The 14,172-nt window shown below is 34.3% G+C and overlaps 1 protein-coding gene across 5 annotated transcripts in view; it reads right to left on the bottom strand.

Annotated features, from left to right (window-relative positions):
- ZMAT4 (zinc finger matrin-type 4) overlaps positions 1–14,172 on the bottom strand; it is a 413,400-nt gene that overhangs the window by 149,109 nt on the left and 250,119 nt on the right. For all 5 annotated transcript variants that reach the window (XM_016127422.2, XM_016127417.2, XM_016127418.2 and 2 more), the window contains one exon: positions 6,893–6,989. In XM_016127422.2, the coding sequence (XP_015982908.1) occupies positions 6,893–6,989 (97 nt within the window). The remainder of the gene's footprint in view (positions 1–6,892; positions 6,990–14,172) is intronic.

The following is a 14,172-nucleotide window of genomic DNA, read 5'->3' on the forward strand; positions in this document are numbered from 1 at the left end:
AGCTCAGAACCACTCTGGAGATAGCCATGACGTATGCAAATTTCAAGCAAGACAAAATAAAGAAGTAATGATTATAAGTCCCTCAAGAAGGAGGTGGGTAGGAAATGAGTGAGCTAAGGAATATTAAGTGTCATAGGTAATTCTGGAAGTACTACAAAAGAATGAAAGTGCTCCCCACTTAGTTCTTTCCAAGCCTGCAAAAAGCCTAATCTATTCACATACTATAATTATAATGTATCCCTAGGTATGGCATATATAGCAAAAGCATGCAAGTGAGACTGGAAAAACAGAGCTGATAGAATTTCCTGTGCATTAATGCTACAGAGAGAGAGAAAGATAGTTTTTCGGCTTAAAAAATTTTTTTTTCTAGCTAATCTGGAATTTTTCTCTCTACAGATTACTGTCTTCCACTTGAGAAGCTGAATTGTGTTTCATCAGAGGCCTTCCTCAGAGAAGGGAGTGCTCTTGGCAATAGCGGACTAGAATGTTTTGTCTATTAAAAACGGGGCCAAAAGAATGACCTCTGACACTCGGGCCCTGCTGCATCCTCCTCCCTGTGCTGCAGCAGGCGTCCTATTTACAGTGTCCAGTGGGCTAGAAAGATTTCTGTTTCCTAGAAGAGCTGTTTTGCACAGCCAGAACCATAAAATAAAACAACGATAGAAGTTGCCTTGGGTTATAGATCTTGCTTTTTATTCCAAGCCTTTCCAAGCAGCTTACAAATGACTATCAGCTGAAGAGAAATACCTGGACACTCTTTGGGAAAGGACAACTCTACTGTCAATAGAGTGTCTACATCCTGTTCATCTCAGAACTTTATTGATAACATGTATTTTATACTTTTTAGAAAAGAAAACTACATTTTTTTGGAAAATGTAGCACAATATCAAATCCCAGGCCCCTTAGTTAATGGAATTCTTCATTAATGCCAGTAAACCACATTGAAAATCCCATAAAGAATATCTATATCTTTAGCCTTTGAAGAAGTCCATGCATTGATTTGATGTTGATTTATTTGCTTGTTTTCAAAGAGAACATCTTCTTGGAGTTTTATGCAACTTTTATTTATCATTTGTATAGAAGGTCCTTCATGATTGGCATATCTTGCAAAACTAGCTTATTTATTTTTGTGCACCCTCAGCTAATGAAGTACTATCCTGAATGCCAGAACTGAATTCCAAGATATTTAAAGGAAACATATTACAACTCTGAAAATTAGTCTAAATATCCACTCAATCACTTCACAGATAAATGAATACAATGGGAAACTAATACAAAGGCTTTGTCTGGAGTATTCACCTCATTGGGAAAAACTGCAGAAAATGAAATGGACATCACTATTTAAGGCTCCTTCTCAAATAAAAAAAAAATTTGAAATTGCTACTAAGTTTTTGTGTCTCATTTTCAACAGACTGAAGTATGAAAGCAGGTAATGACAACTTTTATACCCTTTACTTCTAGGTAATATACTGTCCTAAGGCTTGTAGTGTTCCCTAAAGTCAAATTTAAGTACACTACAGGGAAATTGTTCATTAGTTTATACTATGTACTCATCTGCCTTTAAATATCATTTTAATTATTTGTACTAATGGACAGACTAGATCCCCTGGAAACCATGAAAAATCTACTAGTGTGATCATTAGGATTTCTAAACCTTTAATCTCATTAGATACTTAACATTTCTCTTGTTATTTAACAAGGGAGCAAAATTTGATTGCCATTTTGCTGTTTATAACATTTGTCCTCCCAAAAATCCTCATTACTTTTAGTAAAGAGCAATGTGATAATAATATTATTACTTAAGTATTATTATAACAGTAATAGTAATGATGGCTAATAACCTGACTTCTACTCTTGGCTCTGTCAATCAATTATTTTGGGGGCCTTAGACAAGTCACTTAACTTCTCTGAGACTCAATTTTCTAACTTATAAACTGGAGATGTGAACATCTGGTCAATTACAGGGAGGCTGTGCATATTAGATAAGATAACACTTTCAAAGCATTTTAATGTGTTGCTGTATTCTCATTGCACAGAAGTTTTACTCCACTTATCAGTGGTGGTCACATTACCACCATCACCATCTTCATCATCATCACCATCAGCAGCAGCAGCAGCAGTAGCAGCAGCAGCAGCAGCAGCATTTTTATTGGGACAGGCATAGTAAAAAGCTGCCCAGGAAAATGTGACAGAAGGCATACGTGTGGAATAAGGCAAATAGGCTTCACATTGTATTAATTTCCTACGGCTGCCTTAAAAATAATATCACGAACTGTGTAGCTTATAAAAACAAGCAAATAAAAAACAAAAAACAGAAATTCCTTCTCTCACGATTCTAGAGACCAGAAGTCCGAAATCAAGGTGTCAACAAGGACATACTGCCCCCAAAAGCTCTAGAGGAAAATCTTCCCTTGCCTCTCCCAGACCCTCTCAGCTCCTGGTATTTCTTATCTGGTGGAAACATAACCCCAACCTCTGTCTTCACATGGCCTTCTTCGCCGGGCGTCCAAATTCCACTTTCCTTTCTCTTTTAAAGATAGCAGGCATTGGATTTAGGGCCCAACCTAAATCCAGAGTGATTTTATCTTGAGATTCTTAACTATTTACATCTTCAAATATCCTATTTACAAATAAAGTCACATTCTGAGGTTCTGTGTGTTCACCATTTGGGGAGCACATTGCTAACTCCAATAAAATGGTAAAAACTAACTGGGGACCTGTTTTAAGAATTTTAAGGCTGCAATCAGGATCATTAGCAAAGAGTACCAGGATCATGAGAGTAGCATGGAAAGTGGATGCATGTTTGTTGTGTTCTCGTCATCATTAATCACTTATCTATGAGGGAACTGAGACTTAAAGATTTTTTCAGTGCCCAAGATCATTCAGTGAGTGGTAAAGTTGTAGGAGAAATAAAATCTCTTGACTCAAAATTCAGTGTTCTTTCACTATACAATTTAATAAATCTTTACTCACCTCAGCACTCTCCTAGAAATTATTAGTAAAAATATAAATATAAGACTTTGAAAATTGCTGATACCTTAATACTTATGTTGTTTTAATTGGTTGGACTAGAATAGTTAAGACCCACTTGGCTGACTTCCATTAGCAGCTCTGACAGAGAAATTGGCATAACATTAACCTTTCACCTGAGAACAACAACAACAAAAAGCTAGCTACAATTTAAAGGAAAAACTTTTGAAATCTTTGAAGAGTTGTCGTAGCTGATGTTGGTATATTTTAAGGAAGGTATTACTAGGAACAAAGAAGGACATTTCATGATGACAAAAGGTGATAAAAAGTACAAATCAATAAGAATATATAAAAGCTCCCTAAATTTATAAGTATCTAAAAATATACTTTTAAAATAAATTTTTAAAAAAGAGAATTAACAGGTTACATAGGCAAATCAATATTTATAGTTGGAGGTTGTTAACTACCTCTGTTTCTCATGAAAATCATAAGCAAACAAAAAAAATTCACTAAAGGCATACAAAATCTGAATGATTAAGAAATCTAACATAACTAATGTACCCAATTACTGAAAAAGACATGTTCTTTTCAAGTGAACATGGCATATTACCAAAATTGACCATTTGCCTATGGCACAGAGCTGGTCTACTCAAATTCCAAGGGATTGAAATCATTTAGAGTATGTCCTCTGATCAAAGTAGAATCACACACAAATTAATCACAAAATGAATATAAATATTGAATTTCAAGCAAAACACTTCTAAATTAACCACGAGTAAATGAGTAAAGAAGAAATTACAGTAAAAATTAGAAAATATTTTAAAAGAGATACTAATGAGGATACCACATACTAAAACTTCTGGAATGCAAAAAATAATAATAATAACTCACAGAATATAGCTAAAACAATCTGTTGTGGCACATTCTGAGCCTTAAATGCATATATTAGAAAGAAAGGAACGCTGAAAAATTAATAATCTATACTTTGATATTAAGAAGCTAGGTGGAAAATGCAAATTAATTCCAAAGGGGGTAGAAAGAAGGAAATGCTTTTTTAAATAGTAAAAAAACAACTGAACATAGAGAAAATCAATAAACTCCAAACATTTGTCCATCAGAAAAGCTAATGAAGATTGATAACCTTCTAACAAAATTGATTTAAAAAACAACAACAACAAAAAGAAGAGACAGAAATAAACAATATCAGGAATGAAAAACATCCTACAACATTAACAATAAACTTAGAAGATATCATGCAGAGCTTTATACCAATGCATTTAAAACTAGAAATAAAATGGGCAAATTCACTAAAAAAGCAACTTATTAAAACTAATATGAGAAGAAATAAAAAATATGAACAGTGCTCTATTAAAGACATTAAATTTCTAATAAAAGTATTCTCACAGTATAATCTTCAGGCCTGATGGCAACATCAATAAGTTCTTCCTAATATTTAAGTAATAAGTAATAGCAGTTTACTACAAACTCATTCAGTGATTAGAAAAAGAGGGAAGACTTTTCAGCTTGTTTGATGAGGCTGGCATAAATCTGATGCCAAAACTGACAAGGATATTACAAAAAAATAAATTTATGGAACAATCTCAAACAGACACACACACACACACACACACACACACACACACACACACACACACACACACTTTTCAAACCAGGCATAAAGGTAGATGATGCAGGCATGTGGGACCAGGCTATTATCATTATTTTCTCCACATGTCCTTCCTTTCACTCTTCAGAAGAACAACCTTGTGCTTCTGAGATAGAAAAGGAATTTGTCTTTTTTTATTGGAAAGAAGGCAACACGATAGGAGACACACCCTTCTGAAGTCATGTATATTTATTAAATCCCACCAGAGAAGTGATGCTCTCATTTTCAAAATTAATTATAGTACTCCCTACTAGCAGTCTTCCCTTCCATGCCTGTGTGTGGTAATTGAGTAAAATGGGAAAAGTAGAAGAAACATGAGTCAAACACTGTAGGTTCGGTCCCACCTCTGCCACTTATTGGCAAGGTGATGTTGGGTAAGTTACTTCTCTCTGACCCTTAGTTTTCTCATGTAAATAAAATAATTGGTCAATAGTATTTATCTTGAAGTAGGGAAGGGGATTAAATAAGATAATAGATATGAAAATGCCTAGGACAAATTCTGGCACATAAAGATTTATACGTGCACATAGAAAGACAGAGATTTTCCTGAAGTTGGAAATACTGTCTGCATTAGTTATTTACATGGTTATGCCACTTAAAGTCTCTACTGACTACCTTTTTCTATGTACTAAGAGCAATAAATGCACACCCCTAAAAGATTATTATTTATTGTTGCAGCTTCATGTAATGTGTCTGTGTGCACATCAGATGCATTTTAATTAGAATGTATACGCTGCCTCTTACAACATACTAGTTAGAGAGATGATGAACAGGCTACTTTTGGGGGCAGGGGGCAGCAATGTCCACTAATCAATACAAGCACTCTAGGTGCTTCATAACAAATCAGAAAAAAATCTTTTTGAAGAATTGCCTTGATAAAAAAAGTGCTCTGGGGTATATCAGAGTAAAAGCAAGTCATGAAAGTTTCTTTGACTCATGAGATGGCACAATATGGATGAAAAGGAAGAGTCAGTAACTAACTCTGCATTTGCATTTTCTCCCCTAAGCCAGACTCCCTGTGACCTTTGTCTTTAAAATATCCTTGCAAAGACGTTTCCTTACCTGGAATGTACCTTCCCCATATCTCTGCCTCGAAAATTGTTACTCATGTTTCAAAATCACACATTCATTCAATTGAAAATGTCTATAAAGCCCTTAATATACACCAAGGATTGTGTCAGTCACCGGAGTTTTAACAGTGAGCAGAATGAGACTGTGACCACCTCCTTGGGTGCTCAGCCTCTGCACCAACGTCCCTGTAAAACTTCCCCTGGTTGCTCCTTCCCTGGTTGCAGAGCTCTGGCTGTCCACATGGTATCAGAGAACACTCTGTGTGTTTACATGGATGCCTCCCCAGCCTGGCAGGCAGCTCTACAGGAGGCAGGCCTAAGTCAGTTCATCTCTTCTCCCCCAGTGCACACCTCAGAGTCTGACACATAGTGGGCACTCAATAAATGTTTGTTGAATAAATCGTTTGTAATTCATGAAGCCTTGGTACAGTCAAATCTGTTAAATGACTTTGCTAATAAATATGAGAGAAAGGAAAGCAATTATACTCAGGAAAATTATACCTTTTTGAGATATCTCGTATTTTTTCCTGTTTTATTAGGTTTTATTAGCAGTGCTAGCAGCTACTTAAAAATGTCTATGAAGTTAATGTCATCGATTTTTAAAGAGATGCACAGTATAAATATAGGTAAAATTATGCCTGATTAGCCTTTTCAAGTTTAAAATTATGAGAATTTTTGAAAAAATAATAAAATGAGCTTCCATTTAATTGGAAATAATTATATATGTAAATGATTTAATATATGAGAAAATTTGTTAGGTTTTTATACTAATCAACAACATTCACCTAGAAATGGAAAGTGGTATAAGACACATAAAATCTGACTTAATGACACTGAGGTCTAGAATATCCTCTAAATTGAGATAACATTGTTTATTTAAAAATACTTCGTATAGATCTAAAAATTTCCTGACATTTATAAAAATGTGCTAAACTGTCCTTGAAAAATGAAGGAAAAAAAAAACCCTGTCATTATTTGTGTCAAAAAAAAAGTAGAAGAAGCCATTCTTCTAGTAGTGCTAAGTGGACTCCAGAGGCTTTAGCAGCATAAATATCAAGGGAACTTTGGAGATAAAGAGATATAGTTTCCATCTATGTATTTAAATAATTAAAATGTTTAGCCTTTAATCATCATGCTAAAAATCACATGCAAAAGGACTGAAGATTGAAAGTATGAAAGTACCTACTTGGTCTGATGTTTAGATCCTTTCAGGTGGGCATGATACTGTTCTATTGAGTTTAGAGAGACACTGCAAATGGTACATCTGTAATTGCGCCTCAGACCTGTAGATGACAGACAGACCTGATTAGCTGCATCCTTGTCATCAACTACCTGAATGAATCCTCAAATCTCCAAAATTTCAGGGATAAATTATCTTGGAGGTTATTTGGTACGCCCCGCCACCACCAACACTTCAATCCTTCCTGCCAAAGCCTAGCCGACAGATCCCTTAGTGGAAGTATGACTGTGACGATGTTAGAAGCAGCCTTCTCCATTTATGTATGGATGATGGACATCATTTGAACATACTTTTTTGAGGTAAAATGTTTCTGGACATTTTATGACCCAAATGAAGAAGCATTCTATTTTTTCCTCAAGGCATATACACATGCTAAGCTGTCATATCTGCAATGAAATTTGAGACTCCAGGGAAAAACTGTCTCAATTCCTCTTTCACCTTTATTCTGACTGCAGAATCAGAAATTCAGCTTTAGAAATCATTCATTTGGGTAATTGTTCCAGGATCATCTTATAAAATGTAAATACCCGGGAGGACAATATATTAATCTAATTCACATAAAAGCCTACTTTCTACTGGAGAGCTTAAAAGAAAGTTATTCATTCATTTGTTTATTCATTTAATTAATTCATTAATCATTAATAGAGTATCAACTTTGAATCAGGCATTACAGATTCCAAGATGAGTAAGATGCCCTTTGCTTTCAAGGAGTTTAGTAAAAATCTGATTCCTTTGACATACTGACTCATCTAGAGACAAATATGTTAGAAAGCAGCTTTAACCAAACTTTAAACATTTGTCATGGCTCAGAGACCCACATGGAACATATTCCTTTTGCCAGTGTGTTCCTTCAGAGTAAGGAGAAAAGTAAACTCAGAGTCATGATCTGAAACTTTGGCTTAAAATTCTGGCTTGTGTGATTTAGGCTAAATCATGTAATCTCTTCCTGACCTCAGTTTCCTCATCTACAAGATTAAGACAAGGCTATTCACATTACGAAAATTAATATAAAAATTAAGTGAACAAGATTTAGTAAAATGCTTAGCAAGTGAGAGTTGTTAATAATTTTGCTCCAAAATTCTATGTCTTACCATTGCAAAAGTCAGGGTATATCATGTTTTTCCCTGATGAACACCTGGTATTTCATTTCTAAGAGACAAAATCATTCTTATTTTCCTAAAAAGATAATGCACCGTGTTGGAAGAATGTTGCAGCCTGCTGCCTGTTTCTTCATACAAATTATCTGACTTATCTGTAGTTCTGTTTTCTTATAGGGCTGTGGGAATGATAGAGTGTGATAAAGCCTGTATGAAAAAGTGTCTGGCACATAAGAAGTGATCAGAATAATTACTATTATGATTTTAAAGAGATGTTAAAATGGAACACTTTCAGTCCCAAAGTCCCAGATGAAGCCCTGAAATGTAGCCTTAAGACATAGATGCTAACTACACCCACATTACTAAAGTGAGGTAGGAAAGCCCCAGTTCAGGACATCTAAAGGAAGTGGTCAAGCACCAGTTTCCAATGAGTGGGAGTTTTACTTACCCTCCTCCACGCAAGATGGGGAAGCCCTCTCTTACCTCAAACCCGTGGAAAAAGGATTAAATGAATTACCTAGAGAGCTTGAGGAGTGCCTGCTTATACTTGGGAAAGCAATGTACTGGACTTTTTATACCACCTGCAAGATCCAAAGGGCTAGAGACTAAGGGTAAAGGAAGAGAGGTGTCAGGATTAGGCAAGTCTGTATTCCCAGAGCTTGTCAGAGCAAAAGATATATTTCCCACAGACGACGTGAATAACATGTATGAGAAGAGCTGCTTTGGCAATGTCTTAAATAGTGGAGTCGGGGGCAATGAGACCGCATCAGAATGATGCTAGAAGTGTGCATATGAATATCTAGGTCTTAAAATGATCCCAGAGGGAATATTTAGCTCATATCAAGTAATGGCTACTAAACAGTCTTGAGATCCTTTCTGAGAAGAGTCAGTTTGCAACCCCTGCCAAGTCAGAGAGCACCTGTGCTAGTTTTGTGTATGTATCTATTATGTAAACTTTTAGCCTCCTTGCCCTTCTAACCTGATACCATGCATCTTTCAGCCCTGGAGGAACCTGGAACAACCTGCTAAGGTAAAGGAAAAAAGCAAAACCCCAGAAGAAAGGCAAAGCCCCAGGTAGAGGAAAAGAGAGGAGCCTACCACCCTTTCTTTCCCTATAGTAAACAGTCAGCCCAAGCAGAACTGAGCTGAGGGAGGGAAAAACTAACTTTTAATAAAGTTTAAAGATATTTTTAAAATATTTTTCTATCCTAGAAATATCAATAAATGATACAGAACTTTTATGTATCTGGGAATGAGAGTAAAGAACTAACTCTTTACTGCTTAAAAGTGAGTGAAAATTCATGAGACACCAGTTTTAATCCAAGAAACCCCACTAATGGTTTGAAAGGGCAGTGGAGGGTAGGAATAAGGTTACTTTCTGATTAACCAATAAGTCTCTCACTGAATGTTGCAATGTCAACAGAATATTCTTGTGTCCACAACCCACAATGTAATCATGGGCAGAACTTTGTGTAGACTGTCAAAGTCTTATGATTCAATGTATGTTTCAGAGAAACCTATTCAACATGTCATATGATAAACTGGGTTGGCCAGTGTAAGACTAACATTTTAGTTTTAATCACATAATTGGAGGCTGACTTTCCTAATTGTTTGATTAAGAGTCAATTCAGTTATAGAAAACAATGAACCACAGATCTTTGGGATCTTGGGAAACAATCTAAAGGACTCAAAATTTTCCAGGCACAGACCAGCAGTTCAGAGACAAGGCAGACGATTTTTGACTTTCTATTATCTCAAGCAAAGATTCCAAAAGTTCCAAATATGAAGGTATCCCCCAGAGAAGTTGCTAAAATACAGATTCTCCGGCACGGCTTCTGGAGATTCTGATTCTATAAGCTTTGGATAAGGTCTGGAAATCTACAACACTTGTAACACCAACCTCTAACATACACACACACTTTAAAAAGTAGTGCCCCATAGACTCATATGCCTCTTGATAACTTGAATTTGGCAGAACAATATTAGGTCTTTAAAAAAATGTTATTCCATAAAGAAGAGCTGTGCTTACATCGCGTTTCCATTTCGCAGGTGTGCATGATTCAGAAAGATTACTGTAGTCCCCAAACCCAGAGGCTATAAGTTATCACAGCCAGAATATGAGTTGTTTGAATCTATATTCGAGGCTGAGCCATTCTCCTCTTTTATGCATGGAATCAGAATATAAAAACCAGCTTTGGGCCTTCCTACCTCCAGAGTGCTCTATCAATCTTGTCATAATAAATGGTAACTACTTTTTATATGGGTCCTCTTTAGACTACAGACTAATCAAAGGTCTCTTCATAACAAATGGGGGGTTCGGCTTGGCAACTGGCATAAATATTTATATTTAAAAATGGGCATTTTTAAGACTATCAACAAATCTACAAAATATTCTGATCTGTTGCTTTCCATTATAGTTTTCATGCTCTGCAGCCAAACAGAGGTGTGGGCAGGAAATATTTGGCAATTTATTGCAATGCAAACTACAGGGAGTATAAACTAGAAAGGCAGTACATATAAACAAGAACAAAGGCAGAGAAGGGGCAGAAGAGTCCTCCTCCACACATGACACAGTGTCCTCGGTGGGAATGTAAGAATGCACAGCTGAAATCCTAATTACTTTGGAATTATACAGTAACTTTTTTCCTTAGAGAACTAGAGAATCTTCTTAAACAAAAATGCTAAGTTTCTTATTCAATTCATTTTCTGTGCAATACCATATTAACTGTAGCAGACCTTACCGTTATTTCTGCAGTATTTCCAATCTGTGTTAGGAAATACAGTCCCTGCCTGCAAGGAGCTGACAGTCCAGCTGGAGAGAGAAGATATGTATACCAATGGCAACAGTATAAGGCACATTAGATAATAAAAAGTAGCACAGTCAGGATGAAGTAAGACTGTTACTGGAACTAGAAGAGGAGATTGTTTCTAACTCAGTCTGGAAAAGCTTCTGGAAGATGCATCACTTTTGTATTTATGTTTCCTAGCACGATGTGTAAAACAGATGGTCCTGGAGAATTTAGTAGTATGTGACTACTCAGTGTGCCTTTTTAAGTCTAGCAAAGATTGACTTCAAATGTCCCTGCAACTTCAGTTGTATCCATTCTACATTGGGGGAACATCATTGTACCTTTGTTATGATGCCAGGTAATTTGCTGAATGCTATGAATGTAGGAAAGAATAAAACAGACAGAATAACTTTTTTTAAAAAATGGAACTCATCAGGTATAAAGAAAAGAAACACATAAAAATATAATTAAAGATCATAAAAGTGTCACAAAGGACATAAAGGACAGGATAATGAGAGAGAAACAGAAAAAAACGGTGATTTTAGTCAAATAGTAAGGTCAACAGAGTTCTCTAAGAAGTGTGATATTAAAACAGAGAGATGAGATTTGAGCCATGATTTGAAGAACTAGTTAAAGAGTTGTCCAGGGAAAGTAAACAGCAAGCATAGAGAGCTGGAAGTGGAAACAGGCTTATGGTGTTCAAGGAACAGAAAGTGTCAAAGAAAGAAACAAATTAAACAAAACTGTCAACTCAGAATCCTATATGCAGCAAAAACTACCCTTCAAAATTGAAAGCGGAACTAGAACAAAAATTTTCAATAAAAACTAAGAAAATAGTTTTCCAGGGAACCTACATTACAGAAATGTTTATAAAGTCCTTCAGGTGGAAGGCAAATGACACCAGATGTAAACTCAGATCTACAAGAAAAAATGAAGATCATAAATAATTAAAATGCCTTAATAAATATATTAATAATTAATATATTTTTATTCCTCTAAATTTATTTGAAGACAGTAAACAATCTAAAGCAAAACTATAACATTTCATTGTGTATTATGGTATTTATAATGTATATACATATAAAATATATGACAACAATAGTACATGAATGGATGGGAGTGGAATACTGTTGAAATATTATATTTTACATGAAATGGTAAATATTAACTCTAAATAGACAGTGGTCAATCAAGAATGCATACTATAATACTGTAGAAAAATACAAAGATATACAAGCTAAAGAACCTATAGAGAAAAATGGGATAATAAAAAGTATTTGATTAACTCAGAAGGCAGGAAAAGAGAAAGAGAAAAATAGAAAATGGACAGAACAAATAGAAAATGAATAGTAATATGACAGAGCTAAATTCAACCATACCAATAATTAAGTTACATGCGAATGGACTAAACATTTAAATGGCAGAAATTGTCAGTTTGGATAAAAAGCAAGATCTAAATATATAGTATTTTCAAGATGTGTACTTTGTGCACTTATAGGTTGAAAGTAAAAGAATGAAAAAAGACATGCCACACAAACAATAAGCATAAGAAAGGGTACATGCCCATATTAATATCAGACAAAATAAATTTCAAGACAAGAAATATTAGCAGAGATAAAGAGGATATTTTACAATGGTACAAGGGGAAATTTTTCAGGAGAATCTGACAATATTAAATCAGGATAGCCATTCATCTATTGATGAAATGGATTACACTGTCAAAAATTTTCCCACAAAGAAAGCTCTAGAACCACAAGGGTTTATTGGAGAATTCAATCAAGTATTAAAAGATTGTATAATATCTACCTATACAAATTCTTTCAGCACATGGAGGAGGAAGAAACACTTCCACACTTAGTTTTGAAAGAGCATAATGCTAACAACAATAAAAAAACCTGACAGACTCTAAAAGAAAATAAAATTGCAAACCAATATTTGTCTGCGGAAAATAATGACAGAAAAGTCCTCTAAAAATTAGCTAATCAGAAACACAATGTAGATATAGACATGCATGTATATATGTACACAGACATACATATATCCATTGTATCATAACCAAATTTGCTTATTCCAAGAAACTAGATTGGTTTAACATTTAAAAATCAAAAAATATTCATTATATTAACAGACAAAATGAGAAAATAATATAATCTAATAGATGCAGAAAATAGCATTTGAGAAATTTCAACATCCATCCATAATCAAAATTCTCAGCATACCAGAAAAGAATTTCCTTAATTTAATAAAGAGCTTTATCAAAAAACTACAGGTAATATTATATTAAGTGGTGAAATATTAAACAGTTTCCTAAGATAAGGAAAAAGCCAAGAATGTCACTTTTATTATGTCTGTTCAGCATTACACTGGAGATTCTAGGCAGTGCAATAAGAAAAGAAAAAAAAATCCTTGCAGATTATAAATAAAGAAAATTATCTTTATTTGTAGAAGATATGATTGTTTATATAGACAATTTAAGAGACCTACAAAATAACTGCTATAATAAATCAATTTAGTAAGGTTACATATACAAAGCCAGTAGAAGAAAAATCAAATGTATTCTTAAAATAGTTACAAACAACTGAAAGATAAAAAATTTAAAAATACCATTATAATAGTATCAAAAATATTTTTAAATGCTTAGGAATAAACTTAATAAAAGATGTACAAGACTGAAAACTACAAAACATTGTTGACAGAAATGAAGATAACCAAATAGATACAGAGATATACACATCATATTTATGAGCTAAAAGAACCAATATTATTGAGATAACAGTTCTCTTATAGATTCAATGCAAACTCAATCAAATTTGAACAGGCTCTTTGTAGAAATAGAGAAATGAATCATTTAATCTATGTGAAAATCAAAGTAACTAGAATTGCCAAAACAATTATGAAAAAAAAAATTTGAAAACTCACACTTGAGCATTTTAAGATATACTACAAAAGTTATGTAATCATAAAAGTTTTGTAATCATTAAGCACAAGGATAGGCAAATTGCATCAATGGAACAGAATTGAGAGTCTAGAACTAGAGCTACACACAAAAGACCAATTAATTTTTTAAATTTTATAGAGATGTAATTGACAATACAGCTCTGTATAAGTTTAAGTGTACTCCATAATGATGACATATATAGTTAAATAATTACCATAATAAGTTTAGTTAACATCCATCATCTCATGTAGACACAAAAAGAAAACGGGGGAAAAAAAATTTTCCTTGTTATGAGAACTTTTAGGATCTACTCTCTCAGCAACTTTCAAATATACCATAGAGTAGTATTAACTACACTCTTCATGTTCTATATTACATTCCCAGTTCTTATTATCTTGTAAC

Source organism: Rousettus aegyptiacus, unplaced genomic scaffold (assembly GCF_014176215.1).
Source record: "Rousettus aegyptiacus isolate mRouAeg1 unplaced genomic scaffold, mRouAeg1.p scaffold_m13_p_11, whole genome shotgun sequence".
Lineage (NCBI taxonomy): Eukaryota > Metazoa > Chordata > Mammalia > Chiroptera > Pteropodidae > Rousettus > Rousettus aegyptiacus.